The sequence below is a fragment of the Echeneis naucrates genome, chromosome 8 (genome assembly GCF_900963305.1).
Source record: "Echeneis naucrates chromosome 8, fEcheNa1.1, whole genome shotgun sequence".
In the NCBI taxonomy this organism is placed as follows: Eukaryota; Metazoa; Chordata; class Actinopteri; order Carangiformes; family Echeneidae; genus Echeneis; species Echeneis naucrates.
The window spans coordinates 5,813,465-5,829,649 of NC_042518.1; the positions used below are offsets into that span (position 1 = coordinate 5,813,465).

Below are 16,185 nucleotides of genomic sequence, written 5' to 3' on the forward strand. Positions count from 1 at the left end.
TGAGGAGATGAAAGTTGCTGAGATGAATGAAAGGGGTGAAGATGATAGGGATAAATAAAGATGGAAAAAGGCCCCTGCCTTTTAAATGTGGAAAAAAAGAAAATAAAATTGGAGAGCTGTGAAAGGCTTTGTAAAGGCCACATGTGTGGAGGCTGGTGCTGTGCATCTACAGGGCAGCAACAGGCCCAGCAGCCAGCAGGCCACAAGGCAGCTACTGGGCCGCTTCTGGAGACCTGGCCAGCCAAGATTACACATTCATGTGAGAGAGAAACATCTTTTGTGCTTATTCATAAAATTCCCTTATATCAAAACGTACAGCCTCAGCCATGAAAGCGGAGCACGCACATACACACTTTAGATGCCGCTGTCAAAAGCGCTATTTCACCTCACCAACCTCTTTCTCCATTCCTTTTATCCTCAAACAGCAAAGCTTCCAGGTGGGCAGCTCTGAATAATAGCTGAAAGAAAAGTGTGTTTGACTATTAAAAAGATTTAAGAAAGCCATGAACACTGACCAATGGGAAGATACGATTGGCTGCCAAGTTTTTTTTTTTATGTGGATCTAGGCAGCAAATCAATTATTTCTGTGGGAGACTTGAATGACGGTCTTTTCAGAGCCTGCTGCCCATGAACCTTTATGAAGTGCTGATGGAGCTGGGGGAGAGCTGCCAGCCTGGAGTTTCTTTTTATTTGCTGAAATGTGTGTGTTTCATCACAGGCCCATTCACCAGAACTCATTGCTGTAGGCCAGAGAGAGATAAACAGATAGAGGCAGAAAAAGAGAAGGGGGGCAAACTGAGACAAAAGAAGTGTTGTATCTGGACACAGAGCTCTCATTTGGGAAAGTTGGAAGGGGCGTAGAGTGGGGGGAGGGAGTAATTAAAAACACAAGCCTCTCGTTGGATTTTGTAACACTGCAGCTTCAAAACAGTACGGCTTTTTCTGCAGAACAATTATCTAAAAACATTTACCCATGTGGTCCGATGCGCACGCGAAGCATCACGAATGCTAGTAATTAGTGTAAACCGTACAGACACATCCAAAAGTACACGCTCATAGTTCACAAAAACGCACAGTCAGAGGCCCAGAGTGGCCCTGCTTCCACCGTGGTGTTTCAATGGCCCACACTGAGGCTCAGCACACAGATGCCGACTGCGTCCCCTGGCCACCCTCGCTGTCTCCAGGAAGGCCGGCCCCACAGTGACAACACATCCTCTTGAGCTCCTGGGGGGGGTTGTGAGTCTTTGTGCTGAGCTGGAGGTCTAACCCAGGGAGACAGCTGGTTCCCACACTGCAGAATGTGTGGACTGATTCCCAAATACCAACACTGGCTTGTTTTTTTTTTTTTTTTTTTTTTTGCCTCCACTGCCATTCTGTCCCCAGTTTTCCCTTCACCTCACATTACTCATGTTTCTTCACTGTTTCCCATGATCGCCCTCGCCTTTCTGACAGTATGTCTCTGCAGTTCTGGCTCCTCATGCATCAACCCAATTTGCTCTTTTTCACTGCTTCTGTTACGCTGGCCCTCTCTCTGTCACACTCCCTTCTCATGCTGCCACTTAACCAAGTTCAATGATGGATACTCTACTCTACTCTGAAAAATCAGTGGACCTGCTTTGGTTATTCAAATTCCATCTGAGCGAGAGAGAAAGCTGCTTTGTTACTGGAGCTGCAGAAACTCAGGCATCTAAGACTGAAAAGTGGGCCGTGCCAGGAAAGTTGAAGAATGACTGAAATGGAGGAGGGAAAGTGAGCCTGGTAGCATGTTTGGAGTTAAATTGAGTATCGACTGACAATCTGCTGTTGAACATGGTGTTTAGGTGTGTGTCAGTTTCTGGGCAGAAGTTTGAGGAAATAATCAACTTCAGCTTGTTGTATTTCAGCGGTGATGGCTGTGTAGGCAGGACAGAGAATTAAAGCTACTCTCTGTGATCTGGTTCCCTGGATTAAACAGAAAATCAGAGACATAACACAAGTGCAGAAAGAAATCCAAGTAAATCTCTGTCACAATGCTGGCAGGTTTCATGCCTTTCTCCGGTGACATTTCTTTGGCCGATGCTTTTGTCTAATGTAATAGATTTTTTACAATGAGAGCCATTTCAGTGAAGTTTTCAATGAATTTCAGTTGACTGACGCTTCAACAAGTGAAGAGGAGGCGCTCTTGGCCTGACTCACTAACCCTGTGACTGATGACAGACGTCTGTCTTCAAAATGAACTGCAGCCGCTCTCCCAATGGGGGGGGGATTGTTGGCACAAGTTTTAATAAACAGGGCATGTTGAGATTTTCTCATTTATGAAGCAGCTGATATCAAAAGTATGACCGTGAAGAAAGTCATCATGAAGAAATATAAGTAACTTTTTAAGGTGGATAGGTTTATATAGATTGGTGGGTGAAAATGCATTAAAGAAAAGCTGAGGGAAGGAAAGAGTGAGAATGAATGATTGAATGTGTCTAACACCTCCAGCTTACAAACAGAAGTTTAGCCTCTGAGCAGACTGATGTTATGAAAAACATATTATTTCATACCAATGTTGCAGTCACTGAGGCCAACACTGCTAAGCTGTTATTTTATCTTTTGTCTGGTCTCAGGGGAGTTTCCTTCTCATTAAATCTCCTTACTTCAGGTCTTCTACATAAAGTGGTTTCAATATTTGCCATTCCATTAGGACCACCGTCATTCGTTTGACAAATAAAAGAACTCAACAGGAATTTTCCTTAGATGGTGATTTCGGAAGTCGATAGTTGCCTTGGTTAATATGTTAAGAGGCCAAGGACCCATTATTCAAGCATGTTTATGTAATTTGAACAATTTTCAACAATGGTGATTTTTTTTTTTTTTTTCGTTTGTTTTTGTGCGATTCTTATGCATCCATAGCCATATTAACATTCTTCATTGTGGATCTTTTCTTCCCAGAATGCTATGGTGTCATTCAAGGAGCTGTGCGGCCTGACCCCCGCAGCCAACATGAAGCAATGCATCCTGACAGTGTCTACCTGGCTGATGAACAGTGAGCGGTCGCTGAGGGTGACGGTGGACCTGAGTGAGACCTACCCCACCATGGAGGCTCAGGGTCCTGTGCCAGAGCTGCTGCGCAAAGTGCTCACCGCCTATGATATGGTAAAGAAACAGCAAGCAGATGTGTTCATACTGCAGGTGGACCAAAATGCTTTTGCTGGTAAATCTCAAACGTGTATTCATTGGAATTTCAATCAGCACTAAAGTGTAACTGAATTCAGCGCACACAAAGCCAGGCAGGGAGACATCGGGATGGTGCAATGCAGTTTCTTAAATAGAATCCAGGCTAACAAGCCAGACTAAGATGAGAGAACAGGACAACAGGTACGTAGTGTACATACAGGTACTGTAACAGAAACAAGACAGCAGAACAAGATGAAACGCCGTCAAACATTAACAAACAAACGAGGGCTCGCATGAAAAGAGGAGAACAAGGGAGAGAAATCTCACTGTGTTTTTATCTGCTTTCTGTTCATAAAAGGATGGTCCAGTGCATCCTAGGCTAAAGGATATAAGATAGGATGCACTAAAGCACCTTCCCTCAGTATTTAGGGATATCAGTGAGGTCTTATCGTTGGCCTTGGGCTGTCGGGGTAATGTTGTCCAACAGCAAGAAGGTTCTGGCCAGCTGGCCAGTTTGTTCTCTAACATCTTCCTTCCTTTTAATGCCAGCCCTGCGATCAGCTGTCCAGGTTGTTCCTTTTCCACTCAGCTGGGATTGGCTGCAGCCACAACTACATAAGGGGAAACACTATTTATAATGAATGAATCATCTTATCCTAGATGTTTTATTACCGCTTTCCAAAAAAAGCCTATTCAACCACAGTGTGGGTGTGCAGGTAGATTAGAAATGGGAATCGAGTGAGTGGGTGGATCCAGGAATAGAAATGAATTTGGATAGATGTATACATTAATATATACCAAAAAATTAACTGATTATTATTATGTGTTCCTTTGAGACAATAACACGCTTAATATACTGCACAGCATTGCAGCAATATCTACTTCAGGCAAAGGTAAAATGTCAAAGCACTCAGGCATTCAAGTATGAAATCAGAGGCTACATTCTGATACGTGCTGATGCCACGTCGTTTCCACACTTACATAAAAAAGCACAGCTTTTAGCTTTCTACTTCACTTAATGCTAGATTGTCTAACATTTGATTCAAGATGTGCTTCACAAGCCTCTTAAACGCAGCTCAAAACACCCCGTTGACTAGTCAGAATGTGAAGTTTCAGCAGTTCATGGTAATGTCACGTCCTGTTGCTTGCTGCCTTCTTTCTTTCTGGAATGCTTCATTTTCATCCTTTTGACATTGGGACAGCCTATAGAGGGGGTTAGAGGGGGGCCTGTCTGTGATTGGTTACCACCTGCTGTTTTAACCCCCCCCCCCGTTACACTCAGTAGGAGCTGGTGAAGTGGGTCAGGAACAAGGTTTTTGTGTCCGTGCTGCTTGGGGTCCACTGGTGCTCCTTCTGTCGACACCTGCAGGAGTGTACTGGCGTCAGGAGCGACACAGTTTGAAGCCCCAAATAGAATCCACTTTGGCTTTTATGAGGCTGTGCACCAAGCAGGAGCCTTCCTGGAACTGTCAGAACAACTCTTATGCTCCACAAGATGAGGAGGTTTCTGGGGACGGGCTGAGAGTCAGGCTCAGAATTTCATATTTTATCATAGCTTTTCTTAGCCTTGATCAAAACAGTTGTTCTATAGAAACAGCCCACTATTTTTTTTAAGCCATGTCCAAAAAGACCTTGTAAAAATAAATGAAAGATCCTTCTCAATGCTTCCTTCTTCTTCTGTTAGTGATCTTGTGATCTTGATGAAAGCTGTCATCACTTTCCCCAGCAGGATTTGTCTCCGCACACACAGAAGTTTCTGTATGTTCCTATAGGATGTCACAAGATTGCAGTGGGCAGTATTGTGGTCGCAAATGATGTACATACATTAGCCAGAGTTTTTGTCCTGAGGCTTTCATATGGCCTGCTCAGCTTGTGTTTGCTTTTCAAAGATCTGCTGGTTGGCACACTCCCCACTGAAGAACAGAAGATCCAGTGTGTATAAATGCGTGTGAATTCATGGGATGTTGGCTGCCAACACCAGGCCATTTACTGCAGAATATCAGTGTGTGGTGTGTATTCTCAGTCACCCCCATGTGGGCTGTGACCAGCCAGACAAAACCTCATCACAGTGCTCCCTCTTTCTAGAGATCAGACTGCACACATACCTGTGCATTTCCAGAGAAATGCAAAAAGGTACTCTGACAGGCTTTTATTTGTTGGGCTCACACCGTAACAAATTTGAAACAAAATGCTTTGTCCAACTTGTTGTTATCTTCCTGTGTGTTTCTGAATTTTTAAATATTCTCATAACTGAATAAATGTGAACAATGTGATGCACAGTTATTTTTACAGTGGAGGAAAATGTGGTCACTCATCATACTCAGTTTCTAATGGCAGATTAGCCTTTTTGTAGGCTCATCTAGTGCATCACTGTGCCAGTCAGAGGAAGAGATGCATTGCCGCTATTGCATTCAAGACTCGTGTCACTGAGTTTCTTCACTGATGGAGATATTGGGTGTTCTTTCTTTCAGTACCGCCCCGACTCTTACAGTTTGTACACATGCTACTCACAGTTCTCATTCACACTGAAGAAATGTAATTTTGATTGGTTGCATCAGACATTGGATGTCAAAGGTGCTGCATATTTTTGGATTTTGCAAAGTCCCTGCCTGTGGATGAAGGTGCTGTCCACTAAGGGCTCACTTTAGTTGTCTGTGCTGAAACCAGCTCTTGTTAGAGTAGCAAAAGAAAATGCATTCACAAGAACACACACACACACACAAACAAACAAACACATATATTATGAGAGTCCACTTCCTGTCTCCAGGAAGAGTGTGGAATTTCATTAGCTTCCTGCTCAGTGCTTCAGGGCTGGCCTGTGGGATGATGTTTAAAGCTAAAACTACATCACACTGATGATGGTCAGATGCAAAAGTAGGAAAAAAAAAAAAATCATCCCTTCACCTGAAATTGCGTGATTTCAGTGCACACACCATTTCTTAGTAGCTCTCAATGTACAATGTATGTACATCGTTGAGGTAGTGGAAGAGAGTGAGAATGTATAAATGACAAATTATATTACTGGTGTGTTCAGTATATTGGGTGGCAGGTGGTACAGCAGAGAGGACTGAACTAATAGTATTGAACACTGCAGGACTTAATAGATTTCTCCTCACCAATGTTATCTAGCTCTCTCTTGTACTTATAGACAAGATAAGGGAGATCTCAACCATGTTGTTTACATGTCCACTTAATTGGAAAGAATCCCCTTCCTCTGATTGCGATCATACTCCAATTAAAATAATCAGATAAAGACATGTACATGACAGTCATGTTGCCTTAATCAGGCTGAGGCTGAATTTTTAATGTGTCTGTAAACACAGCAGCTGAGCCCAAATCCCTCGAGATGACCCCTGGTGGCTGAGGGTGAGGGGGTTCAAAGATGGTAGATTAAAGTCATACAAGAACAACACTCATTCATTTATATGATAATTTGTTTGTGTCCTTCTTATCTCGATTTTACAGTGAGAGTCTCCTGGGTTTGGATGGGTTCAGGATGCTTCAGGATTTTCAGGTACGACTCGTAACAATGAGATGCGCTCTAACGTCAGGCACTCTGTGTTTTCTAGATGATCCAGACGAGCAGAACATTGATTGAGTCGGCTGACGTTGTCTACTCCAAGCTCACACAAGCACAACGGGCAGGTATGGTGCATGCTGGGACTGGCAGAATCCTCAGCTGACAGGCTCACTGTGAACATGTTGTTCACAACTTTCCCTCAAAAGCAGATCAGCAGATCGTTTTAGCCTTGATTGATTTTTTTTTCCCCAAATGTAAATACTCTCATCCGAAGAAAGGCAGGATTAGGTAGGTCTGCTGTGAAAAAGATGATAATTCGACGACTAAATCTGTATCAGACAGTAAAAGGAATCACCTCTGGCATAATTCTTGAATTTGTTTGAGAAAAATAATATTGCAAAAGAGTTGTACAAGAGGAGGTGAATTTTTTAATTGCTTCTTTATTTTATTTATTTGTTTATTTTTTTTGATAGATCCAAATGAAAGGTGTGCTGTAAGAATAGAACGCTAATAGAACAGAGCAGAGTGCATCTACTCCTACAGCATCTCCATCAACATCAGCAACAGTGGCTGCTGTTGACAGAGCAGGTCATCATCAGTGAGTCAGCAGAGTTGTTATCATGTCTGTGGGCAGGTGAAAACAATCAGCCAGCCACACAGACAAAGGGGGCCGCAGGAGGGAGAGGACAAAGAGCATAAACATCTTTTTGACAGAGCATGGAATGAAAAGGGGGAGGGAGGCAGGGAGGGGGCGGCAAAACATACAACAAAAAGGGTGGAATTAAAGACGCGCTGTGTCAGTGCAGCGTGCTTTAAAAAAGGGTTGACCATGATAAGATCATTATGGGAGAAATGGCTTCAAATCAAGGAATCCTGTGGCTCGTGGTCTCCAGCCTCTTTTACATTCAGCACTAATTGTTCCTCATTTGCTTAGCTTTTCTACCACGCAGCAGTGGCTCTGCTGAAGAGCTCCTCAAACACAAGCACATACCCTGAATACTGACAACCTAATGTTGCCCGTTTAGGTGTCATTCCAATGCTGCGCTATGCAACCAATAGCATCGCAGGAGTGGAAAGAAAGAGGGAAACCTATGGATTCAAGCTATAGATCTTGTAATAGCTGGTGTAAATTTGTTTTCAGTGTTGTTGTTGCTTGTTTTGGCACATGCCAAACTCTGCATCCTGAGGCTGATTTAAGCCCACTATACCCAGCTCCACAACAAGCCAAACTGACACTCCTGCTGTGCACTTACTCAGGGATGCAGGTTGAACACGGGAGCTTATATCACAGCAGTGTCCCCCAGCACCAAGTTTCCCTATCCCAGGACCGGAGGTAGCTTCAAACGCAATAACAGTAGAGTTAGGCAGAGCTTAAACCCCACACTGCCACACTCACAGCAAAGAGAGTGGCTGGAAACCGGTAGCTGACACTTGGCTTATTGCTGCTATAAGGTGGAAAGCTTTGTACTTCCAAGATGTCAAATTTTTGAGAAGCACAATAAGAATTACAGTCTTGTTTAGTGCCTTATAAGCTTACTTGTTTAAAGTACACTTATTTTGAAAGGGCCTCAGAAGAGCAAAGATTCAAGTATCCCCTGAAATAGCATGTAAGTGGACGTGAAAACATGGAAATTCCTAAATTTGGAGTTACTGGTTTTTCACACAAGAGTAGCATTACATAAGAACGATACAATGTGGCAGAGGGCTGGAGTGACAGCCTGTAGGGGCCTCAGCTGCATGCCAAACAAGGCCCTCCCTATCGCCCCGGTCTGACTCTCCTGCCCCTGGCACGCACACACGCAGCCATTCTCAATTATACTGTACATAAAGTCCATGTCTGTTCATTCATATATCCAGACATTGTCGTTTTGACAGTGATAAGTGGGTCAGAAAGAATGGAGAGGAAGAATATATTGTACAATAAGAAGGTTCTGGGTTTGTTTCCCGGCCTGGGTCCTTTCTGTGCAGAGTTTGCATGTTCTCCCTGTCCAAAGACATGTCTAGGTTAAGTGGTGATACTAAATTGTCCGTAGGTCTGAATGCAAGCGAGAGTGGTGGTTTGTCTTTGTGTGTTGGCCCTGAGATGGACTCCCATGACCTGGAAACAGAAAAGCAGTAGAAGATGGATCGATGGATGAAACAGCAGCTCTTTTGCTGTAGAATATAACAGGAGGTTGCCCCAAGACTGTTTTCTTAATTCTAGTAGCATAGCTTCTTATGTGTAAAAGACCAATGTAACGTGACTTACGGCCTCAAATCAAAATTAAGAAACAAAACTTCCTAAGTTTAAATTAAATTTAACCTTGTATGCCGAAGAGAATACAAAATGAATACAAAACTGAAGTAATATCAGAATACAAACTCAGAGTGGGTTTAATAGCAGTATTTCATTTCAATGTTTATCTACATATTAAGATTCATGAACAACCATTTCCCTCTCAGAGTTGTTATTATTATTCTGCCTTGCTGCTACATTTCCCTCAGCATCACCATATGCAAATGTAAAACAGTCCATTAATGACTGTAAAAGCAAATATAGATTTCTATAGATCTCAGCTTGCAAAGCATGAAAACCATTTAAGAGTATTTCAAGATTGGAGAAGTGCTTGATGGGAAAATTGTGATGCCTGATGCTGCTTTTGCAAGTCACCATTTTCAGTTGTGCTATAATAATCTCCATCCCTGCTTTACTGAACAAATAATTTTTCCAATGTTAATGCAGACACTTGTGTACTGCTCCTCGGCTCAGCATGCTCTTTGTCCTCGGCGTCTGCTTTCTGTCTCCTCGGGTGCCTGTTGTCTGTATATCTGCTCGCTTGCACACATGAAAAATTCTTTCGTAATTGTTCAACAACAGAATCCTTAAAATTTGCAAAGTGCTGCAGAACTTGAACTGTCCAGTGAGAAAGGGCTCCAAAATTCCCACAAACTTAACCTTCATAATGCTGAATATGTGATCAAAAGAAAGGTCAAGAGGGTCGAAGCAGGCCAAGTAATCCGTAATTTCATAGTTAAAATCACTGGATCCGATGAAAGCCTTTTCTTTAGATGGGTTTTCTTCCGCTTTTCTGTCATCTCTATCTTGGCAGTATGTTCGGTTGAACCAGCAAAGCGCTCTATCTTCCTGATATCTTAAGAAGAAGTAATTTAGATCTTTTGATAGACTTGTTATGCCAAAAACTGACAATGAAAACAGCAATAAGCCTGAACACAGGCGGAGTGTCAGACTGTGGCGACACAGGAAGAGTGGGTTGGTGGATTTACATGGAATTGAAGGTTTTGTCCTATATTTATCCTATATTTTGTGCAGTGACTCAGTGAGAAGCAAGGCAAAAGGTGCTATTAGGGGACAGGCTGTCAGCAGAAGACAGACAGTACGAGATGGAGTGGCGTGTGTGTGTAATAACTCTAAGCTTAATTTAAGGCCTTTGATGGAATCTGACACTTTTGCCTTCGCCATTAAAAGTGTGCTATGCTCGTTAGCTCAGTGGTGTTGTGACATGCCATAATCACGACGACATGCGGGCTGCAATCTGAAACGAGAGCCCCGGACTGACCTCTCACTGCCCCTCTTGCCGTTCATTTAGAATCAGAGCAACGTGAAATGACTGGCACGTTGGCAGATTTCTCTCTCCTTCAGCAGGATACCAGAAAGGGCGACGGACAGTTTTACGCTGCTGTGGCTACTCTATCCCTGCTGCCCCACCTCCTTTTCCTCTTTCCTTCCTGTGTTCAGTTTATGCCCAGTCATTATTGCAGCTAATCAGTTTAATTTGGGCAGTGAAGCTGACGTGTTGATGAGGATGGAGAGGTGCTGGATGACCCTCCCGCCCCACCCCACCCCCTGGAGCATTATTGATGGCTTTCTATCACACACACCACTAATGGGGGACCGGAGAGACACCTGCACACTCTGGCACCTCCAGATGCTATCACTGTGTGTTTTGTGTCTGTATGTGTGTGTACAGTGTCTTATGTGTCTGCACGCATATCTAAACGGCATGTGCACAGAAAGCACAACTCAAGAGCCTGTAACACAATGGAATTCTTGAATTAGGCTTTAGCTCGGATGCCAGCCGAGCAGAAGCCACTGCACTTTACTGTAAAGATGGGCCAGACCTTAAGGAAGCCATTTATACATCTCTTCTGTGGTGTGTCAGATATTGGGTGTGAAAGCGGCCCTGCGTGCAATCATGTGAAAACAGGAACCATGACGGGGTGCAGATCCATTGTATGTAAGAGCTGCTGTCCCCCGCCAGCCCAAAACGGCCTTATTTATTGATATCTCCCTTCACGGAAGTACTCACACTCCAAATGACCACTGCAATGGCACTTTTCAGGATTATTTTGTTCCATTACCATGGAAATCCAAGAGATAAAGACATTGCTTTCCCTTTTGTCTTCCTCAGCTCTTTACCATCACTGTGTTCTGGGCTCATCAGCTGCTAGAAAATCGCTGCCAGCCCAAACGTCCTTATTTATTGATGTCTCCCTTCATGCAAAGACTCAGTCTCTGTCAGACCATTGCACTGGTGCGTTGTGAGACCATTTTGTTCCATTACCATGGAAATCCAAGAGATAAAAACACAGCTTTCCCTTTTGTCTTTCTCAGCTTTTTTACTGTCATTGTTTTCTGGGCTCATCGCCTACTAGAGAGTTACGTCCTCTGTATTCAGATGTGAGCGTATCACACGTTCAACCCCTTTTCCCATCTTTGTTTTCATCAGGTGCTGTTTGGAGATTCTGTTCGATATTATTGTTTACTTCCCTTTTCCCCCCTTTTTTTCTGTGTCTCTCTCGCTCCATGTCTCGGTCTGTAATTGTGCACGTGTGCTTGCTGCTGCAGTACTCATTACAAAAACATAAGCTTTAGTCTGCTGTATGCAGAGACTGGGAGCTTTTTCTGCATACTGTATATGTGTGTTTACTCTGAAGAAGACGTGCTGTTGTTCTCTCAGACCTCCTGGCACTAACATTTCTCCGGCTCTCTGTTTTCACCAGAGAGGCTAAGCATAGTATCCTGACTCACGAGCATGCTATGGGGGCCACATTCTGTTTATTAACTCAAATTTCATAGTCTATAAGTGGCAGTAAAGGACAGCAACTCTGCGGCTGTTGGGGGAAGAAAATGCTTAATAATTGGGAAATTAAATGCTTGAGGAGGCTGTATTCCTGAACGTCGCCTCCAGCTAATTTCAGCTCATATTCAGTCATGTGCCTGCTTCAATCCCCAAGTCCTGCGATCACAAACCCCCCTGGCTCAGCTCTGCACCAGCAGCAGCCCATTAACTACACCAGATTACAGGATCAAATCAGCCCTGAACCCTGTTAACACAACTTTCAGGCTCAGAAACAGATATTCTGCACCGACTTTACATCATCATTTATATGGAAACTGGAGAACAAGGGCCATGACACTGATGTGCACTGGAGGCCCGAGATGGTATTTTCTGTATTCATTACAAAGGTCTCTTGATCTGTTTTAAGTATTCTGTAGATTATTTGGTGGAAAATGTTACTACAGGGAGTTTCTCTAGTTTAAGTACGACTGCGCATCACAGAAATATGAAATGTACCTGAAAGGCTACCAGACCGTCAGAGCAACCTCCTTAAGCCATCTCCCCAGAGATGTAAATGAAAATGGATGTCAGTTTACAGTTTATTTGGGACACCAAGCTAAAACTTATTCAGTCTAATTCAGCATTCATCCTAAAGTAAATCCTGTTTAGGATTCTGTGAAATTGTTTTAGAGAGGCTGGCTGTAATTCTGCTGTACATTCTGCAGTGTGTGGTGCTGCAGAAAAGTGTTTCATTATACAGAGCCGCACTGATTTAAATGGGGCAGACACAATAAAAAAAAAACACCTGTCAGTATAACAAAAGGGGAAAAAAATAAAAAATACCACAAACAGTAACATCTGACATTACCAGAGTTCAATCGTCAACTATCTGAAACAGTTCCAACCATCATGATGGAGGATTTAATGGGGGACTGCTCTCCACTTTGCTAGGTGTTCCTAATAAACTGTCAGCTCAGTGTATCTGCCTATTTGTTACTGAGTGTAGCTCCCAACCGAAGAATGAATGACTTGTGATGGTGCGCTTTGTGTGAATTACACCGTATTTTATTTCGTCAATGTGTCTGCGCTGAATCAAAGCTGGGGTTGTGTAAGGTCAGTTGTCTGGGACAGACTTGACAAACAGACAGAGACTTACAGCTTTAGAAGGAGTTTGTTCTTTAAACCCAGAGGATTACTGATGGTCTGACTAGGATAAATGAAACTGTACCAACTGATAGACTAATTATAGTTTAGCCTACGTTGCAATACTTCGTTTTCAAGCTGTTCTTTGAGCTCTAAGTGTAACTACTGAATTCCAGCTCAAGAATTACCTGGATGTTTTACACATGTTTTACACTTGCAGGTTTTGTGCATCTGATAAAAAGCAACATGATTGAATTTGACTGAATTCCATTCAGTTATAAGCTTTGTGAAGGCACAGGTGACAATTTTGTTAGTTATTATCAGTGCTGTTTCACCTTTAACTGCTGTTGTTTTTGTATTTGAGATGAAATGAGTCATTGCCAACGATTCCCCACAATTATCTAAGCTTATGTTGCTAGATCATAGATGCAGTCACAGAGGTTAAATGGATGACCTCCATTTGACTTTTGTTTTACTTTAAACAAGAACAGCTCTTTACAAGACCATATAAAAACTATATAAAATAAAATTTAAGTGCAGTCTGTGTCCTTCAATTTATTTGTGTATGTCTTTCCAAAAAAAAAAAATGACAATGACAATATTGTCAATATAAAAAAAATCGATTTATATGTCAGTTTACCAAAATTACTTTGAAGGACAAATATCCTTAGTATTGTATATTTCGCATTTAATTTTCTCTTTCCAGGCCTGGACTTTCATGAGGACCTGCACCGCATTGGAGCTAAGGAGGGCCTGAAAGGACGCAAGCTTCATAAAGCCATGGAGAGCTATGCGTGGAACATCACCGTGCTCAAGGTGAGATGAGCCGAATCACACCTCACAACTGCTGTCACAACATAACATAGCACGACACAGACCCACAAAACTGCCTTTGACAGATGCAGCAACATATAATTTATACAAGAAACAGTAATCAGATGTCTGAGCAATCCCAGAACCTGTTGCTGAGATTAAACTACATGGTGTCCTGGGGCTAATTGTATTCACCTACCCCCTAATCCCTAAATCTCTTAAATACGTACTGTTGCTTCCAAGTTCCACTTGATTTATTTGCTCAACTAAGTATCTTGAAAAGATATGATGAGATTGTTCACAGATATTTGGAGAGGAGTGTGCGAAGTGGTGTGTTATTTCTCATGAGGAGACACTGGCCCTTTTGGATATACCTTGAAGATGATGCTGATAAAATAGCACATGCTGTTCAGACTGTGCACAGCACAGTGGGGCTGTTTGGATACGTGAGCACAGCTCAGCTTCGATATTTATATCCCATCTCATCTCCTTGAAATCATATAGTATTGAGTGACGAAGCTCCTCTGGCTGAGCTCTTTGTTGGGAGTGTTTGATTCCTCTTTGCTTTTTCATGTAAGCTCTATCAAACATGAGGCATCTTTACTAACCGTTAGCTTTTATGTGAGAGGACATCAAATGATCAAAATAATTTCTGTAAGATTAACCTGTAAATTTTAAAAGTAAATCTTTCATTTTTATTTGTTCCCGTTTATAGATAGTGTTTTTTATAGATAAATTAAATGTTCAATGACAAATTGATAAATGAATTTCAGAAGTTATGTCTGTAGCACTGCTGGATCAGTGTTGAAAGGACCTGTCTTCTTCTTTCCCTTGAACTGTTGCTATGTGTCCAAGCAGACAAATTAATCTTCATTACGCTTCATTGCACGCTGTAGAATCAGAGTGCATGTGCTTAAGTAGCTCAACAGGAGGACACCCAAATCTAATCCCCATCTCCACCCAACTCCCTTGACACCTGTCACTCCTAAATCCATGAAACGCCGCCCCCTGCTTTGTCTCTCCACATGCACAGACACATCTCCCTTTCATCCTCTCTTGAACCCCTCTCTTTTAAAAAAACAAACAAAAAAAAAAACATCAGGGCATCTTGGTTCTCACATAACGCCTCCTCCCATCCTTCATTGCATCCGTCATTGTTTCTCATACTGAACGGTTGGTGAGAAGCTGGTGCCTGTTTTTGCCAGTGCTTGATGCCATGCCTGGTTATTTCACCCGCTAACCTCCCCAGGTCCTCAGCAGGCCGGGATGCGAAAAAGTGAGAGAGAAAATCCCAACTCCTGTTGCAGGCCTAAATTTGGCAAATACAGTTCGATCAGAGCTGTCATGGTGAACAGGAGTATTTTTTCTGTTTTTCTTCCAGTGGTCCCACCCTGTCACTAAATGTAGCTTCCTGTCAAGAGAAAATTGAAAACTGCAGCAACAGAACAAGTGGTTCAGAAGCAAATGTCGAACATAATGCATCAGTACAGAACAGTAACAGAACAGTAACAGTAACATGAACCAAAACCAAAACCATTTAGCCTCGTCTGTCCTCCCTAATAATCACCACCCTGTTGTCATCGAAAGTGTTGTCTGAGGCTTTTCATCATGTATTGGATCCAGTTCCTGCTCATATTTTGGCCACTGATGATTCTTCATTGCAGGATGGCCTTTAGCTGTGTGGTACAGAGAGCTCCTGCACAAGGTTTTCTCCAACCCCTTTTTTATGTTGTATTGTTGATGCGTCAAATAGGAACTCATTCAAACCATTGATGATATTTCAGGGAGATTTACTTTATTGCCAGGTACTCTTCTCTATCTCCATCTACAACTTTAAATTAATCTACCCCAAGCAGGTTGTTGCCTGCCCAATTTCTCCTTGGGTATTCTGATAAGAGAGACGATTATACAATATAATATAACAATATAGTGGTGGGATTTGGTGGCTGGCCTCGCTTGGGTTTAGCTCCCCTGTGAATAGCTTAAGGCCAGCCATTGGTGTGACACAAGTTAGGTCCTGATTTGGCTCTGCTGGGAAAGAAGAAGCTTCATATTGCCTGATTTTATGCTCAGTGACTCATGGCTTACATAATTCGTCTTTTTTTTTTTTTCTTAGTTGTTGTTTTGTTTTGTTTTTTTAACATGGCTTATTCATGCTCGTGGTTGGCACACTGGAGTCGCTCAGGTAAGAAGCCACTTGCAGCGTGTTAACATCACCTATAGCAGTAGAACATTGGTCATTGTGTGCAGGGCAGGACCTTCTGTTATCACACAATATGTCAGACTGCCTTGTGGGTTTGAGCACATTGACCCCACCCCCCCAACACACACACACACACACACACGCACACCGTTTACACTTGAGTCTGGTGCAGAACAGGTCAATCCGTGCGTCCTCGCAGGGGATGTTAGACCACTGAGCTGACACAGCGGGTCAGCGGGAGGGAAATTCAGTGGGAGGTAGAGGGAAAATATGCAGATTCACAGATGGGAAGGCAACTGCTTTCA

General features: G+C 42.8%; 1 protein-coding gene across 8 annotated transcripts in view; it reads left to right on the plus strand.

Annotated features, from left to right (window-relative positions):
- LOC115047523 (inactive phospholipase C-like protein 2) overlaps window positions 1-16,185 on the plus strand; it is a 65,615-nt gene that overhangs the window by 38,620 nt on the left and 10,810 nt on the right. For all 8 annotated transcript variants that reach the window (XM_029508507.1, XM_029508506.1, XM_029508508.1 and 5 more), the window contains exons 3-5: window positions 2,917-3,120; window positions 6,711-6,786; window positions 13,571-13,680. In XM_029508507.1, the coding sequence (XP_029364367.1) occupies window positions 2,917-3,120; window positions 6,711-6,786; window positions 13,571-13,680 (390 nt within the window). The remainder of the gene's footprint in view (window positions 1-2,916; window positions 3,121-6,710; window positions 6,787-13,570; window positions 13,681-16,185) is intronic.